This window comes from Nelusetta ayraudi, unplaced genomic scaffold, assembly GCF_046127955.1.
Source record: "Nelusetta ayraudi isolate G7.1 ecotype Tasmania unplaced genomic scaffold, CSIRO-AGI_Nayr_v1 ptg000070l, whole genome shotgun sequence".
Classification (NCBI taxonomy): Eukaryota; Metazoa; Chordata; class Actinopteri; order Tetraodontiformes; family Monacanthidae; genus Nelusetta; species Nelusetta ayraudi.
In genome coordinates this window covers 4629726-4647722 of record NW_027466120.1, presented here as the reverse complement: position 1 = coordinate 4647722, position 17997 = coordinate 4629726, and the positions used below count along the sequence as shown (strand labels likewise).

The following is a 17997-nucleotide window of genomic DNA, read 5'->3' as shown; positions in this document are numbered from 1 at the left end:
CGAACGGCGCAGTTCAAAGCTTCACGCAGGTCTCGACAACATGCCGTCCCATTAAATATGCATCAGAAGTAGCACCAAGTCTCCCTGCAGACCCGGCCGGTTTAGTCGAGGGCTTGGCGGAAGTTTCCCCCTCTTAATGCTCGTCGCATGGGGTGCAAGGTGTCTCCTGTTTTTAGATCCATACAACCCGTTCACACCATTTCCCCCCCAAACTGGGTTTTTCAGGGCAGCGGGCAGCTCGCAATTTTCGCAATGTGGGGAAAAACGCACACAGAGGGATTGCGGGCTCGGCTACTCTCCGATAGTGAAGCCCTAAATGTCACGGCACATTGTTGAATGCGCAGGGAATATAAACCATTGGGCTTTATTTAGTCCAAATTGCTGCAAGGAGCTGACATTTCACTTCCGCCCACGCGGCAACGGTGCGGAGGCGGTCGAGATGCGCGAGAGCTGAATCAGCCACCTCACAGATTAGTTTGTGTCTCCGCAGCGTTGCGGGGCCCTGATCCGCGATTCCTTCGCTCTACCGTCGGCCTCGACCCAGCACCGTGGAAAAAAAATCAAAACCAAACTGTGAAACCGGAAGTTGAATCAGTCCGGGTCAAGACTCGGGAGCAAAGTTACTGTTTTCGACTTGAGCTGAAACTTTTTAAATTTTTCTTTTTAAGTAAAAGTAATGAAAAAGTAACACGAATTCCGGAGATTGAAGCAGCCATAAACATCTCCAGAGGGCTGGAGAGAGGATTTCAGGAATCACTGTTAATTGGGCGAGTTTGAATTATTGTTGTAGGTCAGCGAGGGTCGGCCATGAGGAGCTCTGCTCTCAGCCAGTCTTTATTGCACAAACCTGTTTCCTTCAAACACTTTGTGCATCGGCTCTGATTGGCAAAAGGCCTAAAGCAAGCAGGCAAGCGGATTAGAGGAAGTTCTTTCAAATGTTTCTGTTTCCATACATTTTCTAATGCGACACTCTTCTCAACACACGTGAAAGAGACTTTCTGAAAACACACATTATGTTTGTTAGGGAGCGGCACTAGTGGGCGTTTTCTGAAATCTGTACTTTAAAGCTAAACTATCTTTTTTCAGCTGAACATGTTGTTCCCTCCTTTTCACGGGTGAGAAGCACCCAGACGCTCCTGATCCCAGCGCAGCATTGCCACAGACCCGAGAACAAATTGCATTCCTCTCTCTTCACTTGTATGTTTTTTTAAGAAAAAGCCATCTCTCTCTCTCTCTGTCTCTTTCTCTGTCTCTCTCTCTCCCTCCCCCCACCTTTTCCATTTTCCTTGATTGAGACTTTATTGATTTCTTGTTCCAGTGCTCATTGCCGCCCAATAAGGAGGGTGATTCGGTTAGAGCACGATGATAATTCTCGGTGACACTCGCTAATACCCGGCGGGCTCCAAACTGTCTGGTCCAGACGTTGGTGTGAAACGAGAGGGTGCGTCATATCTTGTCATTAAACAAACCCATTGACTCAGTAATGGGAGCATTGAAAGGGAAACAAAGCACATTGAGCAGAGAGGACATAGACCCGAAAGCTTGAAATAAAAGTTGCTTCTTAATTGTACAGGTGCATCTCCTAAAATCACAATATCATGTCATTTCAGTTTTCCAGAAAGTGAAACTATTATGTTATTTGTTATTTTATATAGATTCATAACACACACAGTGGATATTTCAAGCTTTTGCTTATTATAATGTTAATGGTTGTGGTTTAGAGATGAAGAAGATTTTAAAATTTAGTGTCTCAGAAAATTAGAATATCACATAGGACCATTTATAAAGGATGCTTTCAGGACAAATGTCAGGATTCTGAAAAGTATGTTCATTTCTATGCACTCAGTACTTGGTTGGGCCTCCTTTTGCATTAACTTCATCAGTGTGGACCAACACCATCTCCTTCTGTTGCAGTGGGAGTGGCTCAAGTCCACCGACGAATCAAACGGACGTCTGGGTGGGTGGAGGTAGCCAGAACGGGCCCGAGACTCAGCAGCGGACCCTGCTGCCATCAGCGGATAGCAGATGACTCGCCGGTTAGGCAGAGATCGAGCTCGGCCTCGCTGATTTACGCTCCTTCCATTTTTTTTTTTTTTATTTATTCCCACAGCCACGTGAGCGCCCCCTCCCCCAACCCAAGCGCGCTGCGTCGAAGCATACGGGCGCTTTTAGGTTTTGCCCGTACGCGTCGGACCACATGCGCGCATACTGCTGCATACGGCGGAGTGGACGGCAGGGAGATGGAAGATAGAGAGGGGGAGGGGGTCGGGGAAAGGGGGGAGGAAGAGGAGAGGGGATCCTTTCAGTGACAGAGATAGACAGAGTGGAAAAAGGAGGAGGAGGAGGAAGGGATTGAGAGGAACGGAGGTGGGGGTAGTCGCAGAGAGAATGAGATAGCGTGCGTGCGTGCGTGATTAAGTGTGTGTGTGTGTGTATGTGCGTGTGAGAACAAGTCATGCTGCAGTGGAAACAGCTCGGCAGCTTCTGCCGCTGATGGCGGAGCAGCGGAGGGACGTGGTTCAGGAAGCGCAGTGTGAACCCAGGGTGCCTCGACGCCGAGCGGGTCGGTCGTGTAGCGGGGGAGGAGGGTTTTTTTTTTTTCCCTCCCCCCACAGAACTCTGCTCTCGACGTCGCTTCAGCGCGTCCTTTGAGGAAGCGGCCGTCGAGTTGACGGCGTTTCTTGTCAGCCCGCCGCGTCAACGTCTCCCGCTGAACTTCACTCCCAAAGCTGAATCTTTAAACACTCCCTGAGTGCAAGGAAGACGGAGCGTCATGCCAGGTGCTTTTCATCGACGGGACTTTTTTTTTGTCGCTCGCCTGCAAATAATTGTGCCTCACAAAAAAATAAATAAATAGATGAATAAATTAAAAAACAAAAAAACAAAAAAGCCGCCCGCTGCTCTAAATTACAAAACAAACAGGAGCACGGCGAGGCTCCTGATCCTCCCGACTGTGACGGGAGATAAAGAGAGGCTGACAGTTGTGCTGAGGAGTGTGGGGAGCTGGGTGGTGGTGGTGGTGGTGGGGAGGTGCAGCGGGGATTGAACAAAGTGCTGCAGGATGCTCTTTCTTCCTGCTTTCCCTCACGGGACGCAGCAAAGGCAGCGGCGAGGTGACAGAACCAAGGACAAACCCTATCTTGGGCTGGCTGATTGTACCTTGCGCTGTACAAACTGCAGACTTGTGCACGTGTCTGCGCCAGGCTCGTTAAATCCGGTTGGTTGCAAGAGGCAGATGACAGTCCAATTGTGGTTTTATTTTCCGGCTGCAATCCAAATATAACCCAGAAAAGGCAGAATGTTCTTTGTAAGAGTAATTTATTCGCCTGGTTTTGAGGGAGTTCTTCCTCCGAGTCAGCAGGGGTCAGTGCAGTGTCATGTGGTGCGGGCTGGAGGTGGCTACGGGTCATTTAAGTTGCCGTTAATTATTGCGTCTGCTGCTGTGGAAGGAGCCAAACAATTTTTGACTGTGCTAGGAGTTTGTATTTTCTATCATTAGTTTTCATTGCAGTACAAGGCTTTTTGGAAGCTCCGTCATAAATAAGAGGTATTTTGAGTTAAATCAACGCACCTCAGGACAGTCGGTTTGTTTTGTTTTCATTATAAGTGCATACATCATTACTTCATTCCCACTATCAGTCTGTCGTGTCTACGTACGTATAGATTTAGTCACCACATTCGTATTTTTTTTGTCCTCACTGGGATTCGTGTCCTTGCGTAACATCTCAAATATAAACCAGGTTTACTCGCTCCTCAGAGTCCCCGCTATTGTAATTATCAGACACAGTCAGTGGCCCGTGTTTTGCAGGAAGGTCACATGATCACTCAGGTATCGGGAGCGTAGTAAACAGAGTGCGGTGCCTGTTGGGCGTGTGCTGCTATTACACCTCCAAATGTGTTTTCCTCGTCCGTTTGCACTGAGTGTGCTCAGAGAATTTGAGGCTGTTGCCACCGCCGCCATCTCTTAACTCCTGCCCCCCCCCCCACCCTTCACACACCGCCTTCTTGTCAAGCTCTAAAACATTCAGGCTGGCTCATTAGCTCTGCACCCCAGGCTGCTGCTCCCATTGGCTCTTGCTAGCTGAGAAACACAATCTCAATACTGAACCAGAAAAAAATGCGCAGATGCTTTGAAGTTCAACAATCTTTCCACTTTTTTTTTGTGCGCGCGTCCCGTTGCTTCCTCCCCGCCCGCCACAAGAGCTACCCGGGGGGGGGGGGCTCCAGATGACGGCGAATATCCACTCCATGGTGATCTTGTTTCATCCAGGCCCCCAGAAGCCAAGATGGCAGCCCATTCATTTCAATGAATCACCCAGCGCGTACGCCGAAAAGGTTTTTGACTTCCGTGTGAATGGACCCAGAGAGCATGCGCAGTAGTGTCATTTCCGACCACGCCTCTGTAACTCACATGATGTATTTGGCCAATGAGAATGATTCTGGAGAACGTCACTTACAGACACGTCAGGCCAATCAGAACCAGCTGAGACACAGCAGCATGTTGGGAATAAACTCTTTTGCGGTGATTTTCTAGTCTTTATCATTTTTTTTAAAGACTAAAAGACCATAACTGAAAAATCTACAATAGAAAGATTTGCTATGAATCGCATTTCAGGTCACAGTCGTCCAGTCAGCCGTTTCAAAGGCGTTTATTTTTGTATTGGTGTCTATGGGTAAAATGCATTTTGGGCTCATGGGATTTTTATGCTGCAGTACCTCGAGTGGCCACTGGGGAAAATATCGGCGCGCCTCCATATTGCTAGTCTGGTATCCAGTTCTTATATTACATCCATGGTTTTGTGTCCCCTCCCCGACACCAGTACTCCACGTGCGGACGGTCCTTGAACGTGACGCATCGCCGGACTTGGATAGCGACTTGCCGCTCGTCTCTCTGACACACATGATCACAACAGTCACTGGCAGCCACTTCTCACCTGGAAGTGAGAAGTCGAGGCTCCCCAAGTCTTGGCTCGCTCGGGCAATTTGGCGGTGGCGCTGAAATGGCGAGGCGCTGTCACCAGCCGCAGCACCCTGATGAGCCAACAGGGCCGTTTTCGCCAGTCCTTAATCTGGAGGGGGAGAGAGAGGGAAAGAAAAGAAAAGAAAAGGAGAAACACCACACGTGTAGCAGCGACGCTCGGCTGCAAAGGAGCAGGGAGTTTATTTTCAGTGCGTTTCATCATGCCCGGCTTATGTTTGTGCAACTCCAAAAACCTTTTGAGTTGACAACGGGATTTCTTTCTGAAAAGGGAATGTTTCGGGTGCTACGTCGCTCAACATGCTGGAGGGAGGAGGAGGGTGGGGGGGTGCGCTTTTTGGCTCCCTGGAGGGAAAAAGGGGACGAGAGGATGACAAATACTTTTATCTCGACAGGACGTTGGCGGCGTGGCTTTTTTTTCGAAGCGCGGTGGACGAGATGCAGGAGAGCAGCGCTGAGCGAGACTGTTGCTAGTGGTGGCGGTGTTGGCGGTTGGGAGGGGGGTGATGTTGTTTACTTCACATCACCTTTAAAGCTCATTTTACTTCTTTCCCACCCTAAGAAACGTTGCCACCGCTGACTGTAAACTGCATGTTTCTTCTTCGCTGAAATCCCACTCACCTTCGTTCCTGCTGCTCCTCCCGCGTCCGAGCTCGTTCACGTAGCCACGTAGGTAGAATTTCCTCTCCAGTGCAACCAGTCTGACCTTCTTCCCCTTCGTTCTGGTTTGAACTCAATGTGAAACAGCTCGCTGCTGTGGTTTCAGGCGGTTTTGATACATTTGGCCCGTACTTCTGAGCTTTCAGGAAGGCGGCCCTTCGAAATACGTATGTTTCTGGACAAGAGTTCAAACCCTGCACAATCCTTCATAGTGACATGGTTGCAGCTTGTAGCTTGGCAACGGAACCCCACAATAGATCACCAACATCTCGAATTCTCTGAGATGGAGAAAACACTTTTATATCATCCGTATGAAATTGCTCCGCTTGAAATAAAGAAAAAAAATCTTTTGTCCAAGTTAAATCACTCTCCATCCTCTGCTTCTTTGCTTCCTCCGTTAGCAGGCTTATATCTCTTCTGCAGGTTTCTTTTGTTACACAGCAAATTAGTTTTATTTCCTGCCATTACCTGGAAACAGCGAGGGAGCGCAACACTCTCATGGATTCATTTTTTTTTTTTTTCAAAGTTGTCGTGCTGTAAATCAAATCGCTATTATTCTGCGAAATAAGCTCCCAATAACCCATTACCATAATAATGAAGATAAAATTAATTATTACTGTATAAAGATAAGATTGCAGGTAATGATGGAGGTTTGCAGGTTTGGTTGTGTTCCAGTGGGGTTTTTTTTCTGGCACAACTCTGCTGTTTGCTGAACTTGGTAGAAGAATTACAAATGCTAATATGATAGCTGTGAATCCGAGTTTTGTGTTGAATTGACTTTTGCATTAACGTTAGGGGCAGTTTAAAGGTCTATTTCCAGCTTTGGACACAGCCAAGCTTCCAGTTTGACTACCGGTAACTGATATCAGTCTAACAAATGAACCTCCAGGAACTTTCATGTATTTAAAACTGTTATGTTTCCTGTGATGATTATAAAGTTCCTGTAAACAAGATCCTTGGTTTTATGGAGCTGCTGTCGACACCTGTGATTCGGTCTGAAGGGCCACAAACTGGAGTTACTGCTGCCCAAGCACTGTTTTCTGGCTGTGCAGTAACCTCACCGCCGTTCTCTCACAGAAGTGTATTTTTCCACAGCCTGTATGCTACATGAACTATATTTCGCGGTCGGCCTTTTTCCTTTGAAGGCGTAGTGTAACATTACTATGAAATATTCATGACTCCAGCCTCATTGAATAAATTACGGGGGAAAAAATAAATCGTAGTCTACTAGTTGTAGTCGCGATGACGTAAGTGGGACCTCCGTTGAGGTCAACATGCCGTAGCGCCTCCTATCTGTAACTCTACCTCTTTGGTCTGATATATTTATATATATATCTATGTTACTTCATCCTGATGTGTCGCCCGGTGTCTCTTCAAACTGGCTTCCGGGACTAAAGAGCGGAAGAACCTTTACAAGAGCACATGCCATTACCGCTTTTGTCCAGAGGGGGTGCGAGAATAAAATAAATCAGATTTAAAGGTTTACCGTGTATTTGGCTCGATTTATGATTTTTATATTCGTAGAAGCTTAACATACTGCCCACAAATACATGAATAAAAGTGTGTACTCGCAGCACAATGCCAATTGGATGTTCCTACCCTCAGAACGGTTCTCCTGACATTCCCCTTAAATATGAAACATGCTGTCAGGCGGGCTACCTTAAATACCGGCCTTTACACACTGGACCTTTCATTTCAACGTGATTTTTCATTCTTTTTCTAAATATATCTTTAATACAATTATCTCTCCTCATCTTTTTTTCCCGCCCGTCGTCTTGACTTCCGCTCAGCGGCCTATCTGCAGTGCCGCAGAGGCCCCACCCCCCCACTCTCCCATCTCCTCGCATCCCCCCTCCACCCTTGCAGCCTTTACATGCAGATTGGGTCACTGTCTGTGTGACAGAATGATTAATCGACCTATCAGGGAGCAGGAAAAGGGGCCGTGCCGAGGGGGCAGGCGGTGTGTGTGTGTGTGTGTGTGTGTGTGTGTGTGTGTGTGTGTGTGTGTGTGTGTGTGTGTGTGTGTGACGGCCTGGCTGTAAATGATCCCTACAGCCACTCACTCAGCATTCAGCCGCTCTGGCTCCTCCCACCTCCTCCCTCCCCGCTTTTTTTCCTTCAAGGAGTCCTCCTGATAACAGCTGAGTCACATTCAGCTGCAGGTGAGAATGAGTGTGCGTGCGTGCATGTGTTTTTTTTTTTTTTTTTATCTACGCAAGCAATTACCCTTGGCGGACCCCCTCCCCGCCCCCCTCTGCTCCCACAGGGGTCAGCGCACAATGGGGCCGTGCGAGGCGGAGGCTTTTCTCTTATATTTCTCTTCTCATTTTTGACATCCTAATCTGAGTCGGTGCCCTCGCGTCAGCCGCGCTCGATTGATGCCTCTGCCGTTCCACAAAGAGGTTGGCAGTTGGGCGTCGAAACGTTTAATTGTGTATCATAGGACTTTTGTCGAGGATATCTGTAATTTCCATGTTGCGCGCGCTGCAATTGTGCATCACCCAGGCGCTAAACAGAGGAGCGTTCAGGGTGGCTGCGGGAGCCGTTCTGCCCACAGTGTTGTAAATCTGAGCTCCGGCGAAAGCAAAATGTCACTCACCTTATTGATTCCCAGCCCAGGATCAATAAACATTTATCAGCATGGTGTTTTGGCCAAAACGTATCAAATCAAGTAAGATTGTTGTTTGATTAATAGCGAATCTTTGTTTATCAGGAGTTGATTTAGCCTATAAGTTGATCCGGTTTCCTTAAAGAAAGAAATGAAATAAATTCAAAGTTTACTCAACTCCCTTCTTTTGAGTTTAAGGCCGGTTGTTTATTTCTCCTTTTTACATTAAGTTCAATGCTGTTTACCGACAGAATAAACTCAGCCCTCTTCTTGCATTTTGCTCTTGTACAGTGAAATGCATGAAAAAGGACGCCTGCAGTCTCGCCCGCAGTCTACTCGTCTAAATAAAGTCAAAATCCTGCATGCCAGCCAAGATGGGTTCAGCCGCATGCGCGCTTGTACATGTGTATGGAGATGTCTTTATTCCCTGCAGTTTGCAACAGCAACGCTACCAGCGCCATGATGTGACTGAACTAATGCAGTCGGTGACGCCTCAGAGCTCAGCAGTCCTGATTTACGCCGAGTCAGAGAACACGCTGCATTTCGTCGGGGGAGTAACGGGTTCGTTTTAGTCGAGCGGGCACAGAGATGAGCGCAGTTTTATCACCGTAATGAATTTTTTTCTCTCTCCTAATACGAGCAGGAGCCCCTTTAGCTCGAGCTAATTCTGCTTCTTCAGTGGTAAACAACAAGCGATGCGGCCGTCACTTTCCCCTCCTGTAATCCCATTAAAACTTGGCGAAAAACAAGACCATCGTGACCGAGGGAGCCCCAAGTCCATTTGAGCGGGGCTGAATTACCATAGAGTGGCAAGAGTTCAGCAGCCCAGCTGCACATTATCTCTAATTGAAAGAACTCCACCATCTCCACTCGGCTCTCCGATGACTGCGACGCTGCGCCCGACGGCCCTCGTGAAAACATCACATCCCGCCGTAGCCGTGGCGTTCCAATAAGATGCATTTTTGCTGAAGGCAAGTCAGTGCTGACCGGGAAAGGGGGGTCAGCTGTGACTCAGCGGTATGTTTATCAAAAAATTCAGCGATGGTGGCGGTAAGTGGAATAAAAAAAAAAAAAAAAGAATTCTGTAGTATTTGCTGTATTTCGTTCTGTTCGGCTCAAAATAGCTCAGCGGGAATCAGATCAAAGAGCCGCCGAGCGTGAAGAGTAGCAACACAGAAGGCGCTCGTGCAATCTGTCAGAGCGAGATCGTCTGGATGAATAATGCGCCGGCCCGAATCTGACAAGATTGCGCTTCTAAATGAAAGCTGACCTTTTTCTTCTTTGCTTTATTTTATGTTATTTCTTTCGATTTATTGCAGAAATGCCATGGACGACGGGACAAAAACCCGCACAGGCTGCTGAGCCAGTTCGGCCGAAGGCCAACCCCTCCCTCCTCTCTCCCCTCCCCTCTCCCGCCCACACCTAACCTATAATGTGGCAGATGGCAGGTGCCTCGGTAAGGGGGGGGGTGGAGGGGTTGAGTTATTCTGCAACGGGCCTCGTGACTTTTATGTGCGTGGACGGCGGCTTCTGCTGGTGGCTGCCCGCGTTTGCTCTTTGAACACGCCAACCTTTTCACCAGCCCTAATATTCAATAGTTAATTTGCCGCCCCGCTGCTCCCGACTTGTCGCCCCCAGCGTCGGTCACATGACCCCCGCTACCCCTAACCCCCCCGTGACCGGTTTCCTCCGCAGTTACAGGAGCCATTTTGAGAAGCGTCTGCAAAGGCGCTCGATGAGGCGTGCGCTGCGCTGAATCATCGCGGCTGCGAAACGGCCGCCCGTGTGTCGATCGGCTTCGGGTGCTTCGAGTGCTTGGGGTGCGGGGGACGGCAGGGGAGAGCGGGGGACGGTGGGGGAGAGCGGGGGACGGTGGGGGAGAGCGGTGGGGGCGAGCGGGGGTCGTCTCGGTGTAGGTTGCTAATGAATTGCTGCTCAGTGGACCTGTTGTTGTGTAATGAAACAGATGCGTGACTTCTTGAGCCTGCTCTCCTTAGGTTGTTTTCTCTTGGATCTGACCTGGGTGCTAATACCACCCTCCCACCCCCCCCCCCCACACACACACACACACGCACAGACATGCAGCCTGTGTCTGCGCAGTCCGTCGGGGGAGGGGGGGGTTTCCTCGTCACATGGGACCGTGTCACCCAGTGGTCAACGGGTCACTGCGCAGGCGATGTCGTACAAGGACAAACGGTGGGACGTCACGTCAGTGGCGAGAGCCAGGACGTGTGGTTGTCATCGTTAGAGTTTGACAGGTGGGAGGTAATTAAGTGTGAGCATTTAGCCTGCAGGCACATTGGAGTATTTCTAAGTGACTCGTGTTTTATTTTTTTCTTCCCCTCTAACGATGATGAAGGCGGCTTATGATGTGATAATCCCTCAGTGGCAGTGAGTGTGTTTTAAATTTTCTCCAACTAATCTTATTTATCTGTAATGCTGTGATATTTATCTGTCGGGCCTGTGACTCTTGGAAAAAGAGGTCTGTCAGTGGTGTAAAAAGCCTCGCACAACTCAACAGATCCCCAGAAAACAATGCTGTTAGCCCTCTGTTTACAGCCTCCTATAAAACACAAAATCCAAATGTTGAGTGCAAGGCATTGGTCAAGACAAAACCAAGCCGGTATAATTTCCGAGCAGTGGAATGAAGGATGGCACTTCTCTATTTCTTTTTTCACTGACAGGGCAGAGATTCATTTTTTTGTTCCAAAGCGCCATTAAAGGGAATAGTTCATGATACACAACTGTGGGATTCCACTGCTGCGACAGATTTAACTCATTATATTACGTACTATGAAGTAGTGTTTTCCTAAAGGAGATACATCATATTTCTTACCCCGCAAAGTTTATTTCTCCCTTCCCAAGAACAATACGTTGTTATTAGATCCATTTGAAAATGCTGGATGTGTTTGCACACGAATATGAGCTTAATTATTGAAAAACAAACACACACACACACACAATGCAGTGATTTTGACTCTATCCCACTTTGTTTATCCTCCTCCTGCGTCTGCAGTGTTGATTTTTTTTTTTCACACATTAAAACCATCTGCCCCTCACCGTTGAGGGTTTTTTCTTTTTTTTTTTTTTCAGTCTAAGCGTTTCAGCCAGAATTGCTTTTATTAACACCTCGGTGTTGCTACACCATGTTCGTGTGTGCACCGCAGATAAAGGTGCTTGATGGCCATCCAGCTCGTTGCGGTGTGTTTAGTGATAAGAGGCAGATCGTGGCCGCAGCCGCGCCGCTCCGGGCAGTTGAGCCAGGCTATTTAAGCGAACGCTGATGACTCAAATGCAAACAAAATGAGACACGCGTTGGGAGATGAAGCTGAAAGCATCCCACATCTCGGTAATTGGGTTTCAAGCAAAGTTCGTGCTGGATGAGGTTATGTTTCTAGCTTATTCATAAAAATGGAGATTTACAAAATGCTCCTGTTAAGTAGCTGCCTCATGTGCACGGTTCCACTACTGACACCTGGGAGCAGCCCTGAGCAACCACAGTGAGCCGTGGTCTAACACAGGTGATGAGGTCAAATCCTCAGCGGTCATTCAAACTCGGCAAGCAGGGCGAGATGGACCTCTCCTCCGTACCTACGTGGGTGTATTTGAAATATTTGATTTCCATCTATCTATTTCCAATATTTTGAAATAGCCTTGTTCACATACATCAAACACATGTCAAACGAAGAGGTGGTAAAACCTCTCCGAAAGCCTGAGGAAAACAAATTTGAATGTCAAATCATGGAAACTGAATCATTTGTCTGGACTGAAATGAAGTTGCGTTACTTCTGATTATTATACTGGAATTTAAAGATGCCATCATATAAAGCGTATTAACCCAAACCCCTGCTTTTCCCCCCAAAAAATATTGTTTTAGTGACATATAATCTGCAATTTCATTCAGTAGTAATTGAAATTGTAAACACAAGACGGTTTGCAATATGAAACTGCCCTCATTTCAGTATCCATCCATTCCAGAATCTAATATTTTCCGATCCCCTCTTTGTTGCACCCGTTGTTATTTCTGAACGTATGGCTTGGGATTCTGTGATTTATGTGGCAGTTTTGCAGGTGGCACTGATGGGACTGAAGCGTTACATCAGATACCTGATGAATTGCTGTGAACCTCTGTGCTGACATTCCTGCTCCGCAGAGGATGAGTGTGAATGGTGCGATTTGCAAGAAAGTTCACCTGTGTGCTGTCAAACGCCGGCCATTCTGTTGACCTGCCCTGTGAAATGTCTCGGAATGTGTTTGATGGATTGCCATTCAGGTGTCCCTCCTGGGTTCAGAGTCATCATGCAATGAGTGGGTGAAAGAATCCAATACAATCTCACCAGTTCCTGCAAAACATATGAGATTATAATTAGAGATAGCATAATAACCGCTACGTAGGGTTGAACTGTGATGAAGTTTTTGATTAGTATGATAACAGATATCGGCTTATCTGCCTCAGCAGTTAACCAATGTTTACACTATGTACTTTGTCAGATTATTATTGCATGACTTGTACCTCAAGATTTGAACTCATCCACCACGCCAACTTCCAATAGCCAGTGTTTTCCATTCAGTTTTAATTTCCTGTCCAATGACTCAGCGAGATGGCACAAGTCTGAGGAGCGACGACTCCAAGCTGCTCTAAAAAACCTTCAGAAGAAAAAAAATCTGCTAATACTTTCTGCTAAATGCTGCCGGTGCAGATATTTTATCATCAGTCTCCAGCATTTCCATGCTGAAGGACGAACAGAAATGGTGCTGTCACAACTGGCTTTTCTCGTTGGATAGCAGGTTAGCACTTGATGTTGAAAAGTCAGCAGTGGCATTAAACATGGTGGTGGTGGAGGCTAGCTGCTAGCCGGATATTATACTATTATACTATATGCTTTAAAATTGTCCCCACAAATGAGAGTTTGTACTATTATTATTCTAACAGTTGTCCCTCGCGTAATCCAGCGATCCACCGTCTGATCTTCTACCAGTTTATAAAACTAAACTGCTGATTTGTCGTGCACCACTGCCATATTTACAAATCTGGTTTAGGTAGTAACAGTGTGAAAGGACTTGCTGCTCTAAAGGGAAGCAGTACATACAGGCAGCTGCCTCTGTAGCATGTCTAACGGCTGTCATAAAACAATGGCGCCTGTGTGCCGCGTCCTCTCCGTCCTGCCTTCCCGCACGCCCACCCGCCAGCCCGCCAGCCACCCGCCCTCCACCCTCGGAGTGAAGTAGATGAAATGCTCGAGCGCATGTCCGTGAATGCTAAGTTAAGTGGACAGGCCTGGCCTGACAATGTTGGGGGACAAAGAGGGTGAAAAACGCATAAACGTGGAATGAAAGCATCCTTTTAACATTGATGCAAGGCGGACGTCAATAGTGTCACACCGAGACGAGAGGCGAGACGGCCGGGACTCTGACTGCCGCCTTATGGAGCGAGGCGCTCGTCCCCATATGTTCGAGCGATTCCGAGTCTTTTGCCAATTTCCGTGGGGGGGCGGGGGTTGGCGGAGGCGTTCCCACCTCGGAATATCAGACCAAGGCATCGGCTGTTTTTGGCGTCGGCTTACATAACCGCAATCGCAAGTTATTTACGGATGCATATTTTAAGATGTATAAACTGATCCATGACCGTGAATAATACAGGCTTATCCTCCCTACTTCCTCCCCTCCCCCTTCCAATGCACAAACACACACACGCTGCACTGCCAGCCGCGGCTGAATAATTCATATGTAGCAATAAACAGAAAGAAGAACCGCCGGCGCAAAAACACGGGAAACTCCTCATATTTTTCTACGAGTTTGATAAAATAGATAAATAAATACACAAAATCAGCGGCGGCCTTCCCTTCGTTATACCTGCCATATTTTCTGCTCCTCCTGCCGCGAGGTCCCGTCCAATCACTCAACCCGCCGGTTGGCAGGCTACTTTCAGCCGCACTTGTCACGCCGAGATTCCTGGAACCGATAAGAGCACTGATTGAACATTTGTTTGACCCTCTGGAAACGGTGCTGGAGGACAGATTGAAGTTGTTCATTTCTTCGCTCCTCGCCACGGTTTAACGCCTCCCGCGGTCAGGCGCCACTGGCCTGATTAGAGAGCTGGCGCCCAGGACAAAAACAAAGATGTTATAAAGTGCGAATCGATGGTCATTTCTCATAAATATTGCCAGAAACTGATCTGGAGTCACTTTCCTTCCACCTCACAACACAGTGAAATATGTTGGAGTGGTGGAAAGGCAGACTGCAGAGTGCCGGCTGTCGCAATAAATCATTTTGCCGAGAAGTTATTGTGCAGCAGAGCCGGACTGAGCGCGACAGTGCCAAAGGGTTCGGGTCTTGGCTGAGTCATAAAAAGAGCTTCCTCATGGGTTTCCAAAAGTTTGCTTCAATGTCATTATTTAGGAACTTTTTCCCCCTTTAATTTTGTTACATCTACTTCAGAAAGTTATCTGAGCTGCTTTCATGAAATAAACAAGACACTTTTGCTCATTTGACTTGTTTTGCATTTAAAGTGGCTCTTTAATAATGTGTGCCTCTTGAGGAGCTCTTGTTTTATCTTTTACTAACCCTAACCCAAACCATTTCGACAGACATTTCATTTTATGAAATGCACTAAAATTGAAGAGTGTCTGTCCTGGGGAGAAGAGGGGAGGGGTCTCAAGCAACTGCTGCTTGTTTGCGTTTTTCATGTCTCTTTTAATGAGTGTGACTTTGTGAGATGGCCGCTCTGCATGACTGACCACTTTTAATACTCTTCAGGTGTTATCGCCTTATGAGGCAGATCCTGATCTCACTGCAATTTCCTGCCTACACGATTTTATGCTCTTTATATCAACCGCTAAACTTTTTTGCTCCACCTTCAACGAGCGAGTGAGAATTAAAAGTGGAATAACGACATCACGCTCTGTTTGGACTCGGACAAGAAATCTATGTTTATATGTATCAGCGAGGCAGCCAAGCGTCAACAGCTGGCTTAGAGTCTGAGGATACCTCAGCTGCCGCCGTTGACCCTCTTACATCATCTTCTAAGGTTGTTGTTTGCGCTTTAATCACACCAGAGTATGTTTCCTTGGATAGTCTGCTCTGTTTGATGTGAAAGCTCTGGCGCCGACCAAGCAAGCCAACCAACAACTCATCCTCTTGAAAATGTTGTTTTTGTTTTCGACGGACCCTGTTGCTAACTGGGCCAAATGTAGGAAGTGACCCAACATGCATGAACATTGCATCTTGGTCCAAATGCATTGGCTGCTCACTTCCCCTTTATGAAAGCAAAATCTGATATTTTTTGTTTGTCTGAAGGGGAGAGGTTCACCTCTTATCTGGTCCGATAGGCCAACAACCTTTTCTATTGCATGATGATGCTCAGAGAGTTTGGTGGCACGATAGCCAAAAGAATAAACAATGCAAGTTTATATTTGTTGATTGAATCATTGTCTCATGCACTTATAGATCAGTGTAAGCAGCCAAATACACAATAAGAAAAAAAGATCCCTTCATTATAATGAAAATCAGGGTTGGTAGCAACCCTGCATGCCACCTCAAAGCCGCTGTGTGAACAAAACTGGACCTTTCACTTTAAGGAAATCATCGCGGGTTGACCAAATGTAGCTCGGCCCTGTTAAATTTGACCAAATACAAAAATTCAACTTTGTCACCTATCAGTTTAATGTCCCTAGAAGTCATTCCTCCACTGGGCCATCCAGTGGTGAATGGACATACACGTGGTTGTATCCTCGCTTAAGAGGAGTCTTTCTTTCTTATTCTTTTACCCCTGCAGGGCCCAAGCGTGCAGCCTAAATGACGAAGTGGAACTTGTTCAAGCAACAGACGACGGCCATGGTCGCTGCCAAGCCAACTGGGGCCAGTGCCTTGACTGTGACTCCAGCCCCCGTCGCGCTCGTCTCAAATGAAAACTCCACGGAGCCGGTCGCCAAGAACGATGCCTTCGACGAGATCAAGAACAAGTTCCTGAACGAAATCGACAAGATTCCACGTGAGTTTACTCTTCCCGACGCTCCACCCGCATTGACATAACTCCCAACATCGATTCGGGATCTGATTTTCCCTCGATTCCCTGTTGGAATCGGCAGTCCCATAACGTCTCTATTTAGTATTGATCACTGACTGTCCGTCCTAATGGCGGGGAAATCGGGACAGATGGATGGAGTGTTTGGGTGACCCACCTCATAGGAGAAAAAATATATCATGGGATATGTAGAAAACATGTGCTTTGATGTCTATTGAAAATGAACAAAAACAACAAAATGTCTGTTTTTGAAGCTCCATGGTATTTATCTCAATTGAAATGACTCTTAATAATAGTATAGTATACTAGTTTAATAATAGTAATAGTTAGAGTAGTAGTAATAACAATAGTAGTCAGTAGTTAAGCTATTTACTATTACTATTATTATGACTTACTATTAATATAAATTCTTCAAGTTTGGCGGGCCAGAGTTAAAAGCTTAACGGGCTGCATATGGCCCCCGAGCCGTAGTTTGCCCACGCCTGTGCTAGCCCAACACCTCCTACCGCCGAAGCCCAAAGCATTTCCTCCCATTCTCACCCGTTGTCGCCGTCGCTGTGTTCGCAGTGCCGTCCTGGGCCATCATCGCCATCGCCGTGGTCGCCGCTCTGCTCATCCTGACCTGCTGCCTCTGCATCGTCAAGAAGTGCTGCTGCAAGAAGAAGAAGAACAAGAAGGGCAAGAAGGGGAAGGGCGAGATGGGCATGAAGAACCTCAAGGGGGGAGAGGTATGTTCCACCGAGGGGGGGTCGCAGTGCGGAGGAAGAAGAAGAAGAAAAAAAACAAAACAAACAGACAACAAAATCTCCCATTGGCTGCTGCTTAGGAGCCTCTTATGTAAGAGCTCGCGGTATAGCATTGTCGCCGAACAGAGGGAGAAACATGCATATAGAGAGAATGACTCAGCTAATTACGTAACAATTATTTAGAGCGGCCGTTCTCCTCGGACGCTTCTCAGTCAAGTTGACTTTTTGAAGTGCGTTAAAGCAAAACAACTCAGCGGCGCAGGCTGTGCTAAGAGGAAAACTTCCCGGCCCGGCTGAGTCTCTGCAGGTGCTCACGATCTTAATCCGCCATGATCACGTTGATTTCTTTCTCTCTCACTTTCTCTCTCTCTCTCTCTCTCTTCTCTTGTTTGATGTATTTTGCCGTCGATGTCACTGTTGTTGCTCCGTTCTCTCACCTGCGCTTCGGGGCGGGAGCGGGAAATGACGCCCGGCCTCATCCCTTTTTCTTCCTCCCTCAGCCATTAAGGAGTAATTATGAGATTAGCTGCGAGCGCGACGCTGCTGCCGTCGTTATTTGGGCCCGTAATTACTGTTTCATTCCCTCCGCTTGGCGTGATTGATGATTTGACAGACAACAATAAGAATACGTCTCAGAAACAACAACAGCAACAACAAAACTGAAAGGGGGGTTATTTTAAGAGCCCGCCGCCCCCCTCCTCCCTCCTGCGGCACGAGATAGCGCGGCGCTAACGAGGAGGCCTCTCCGTCCCGTCATTTCTCCCTCCCCACGGTGTAGTTGAGTGCATTTCTGCTGTGATTTGCCCTGCTCTGGTGTCTGCTGTGAGTTCAATCTCTGCCTCTGTCTCTGCTCTCCCTCCTTCCTGCTTTGTGTCTTATGTGTGCTCCGTGTATCTTGACTGTGGTGGACTTCTCTGCCCTACGGTAGGTCTGACAGCACGCGGCGCCCCTCTCTGGCCGCTCTGTGTAAGCGCAGACCAGG

At 47.5% G+C, this 17997-nt stretch overlaps 1 protein-coding gene across 3 annotated transcripts in view; it reads left to right on the top strand.

Annotated features, from left to right (window-relative positions):
- LOC142898701 (synaptotagmin-2-like) overlaps nucleotides 1–17997 on the top strand; it is a 64112-nt gene that overhangs the window by 32429 nt on the left and 13686 nt on the right. For all 3 annotated transcript variants that reach the window (XM_076041813.1, XM_076041812.1, XM_076041814.1), the window contains 2 exons: nucleotides 16021–16236; nucleotides 16837–16997. In XM_076041813.1, coding sequence (XP_075897928.1) covers nucleotides 16041–16236; nucleotides 16837–16997 — 357 coding nt within the window. In that variant the 5' untranslated portion in view covers nucleotides 16021–16040. The remainder of the gene's footprint in view (nucleotides 1–16020; nucleotides 16237–16836; nucleotides 16998–17997) is intronic.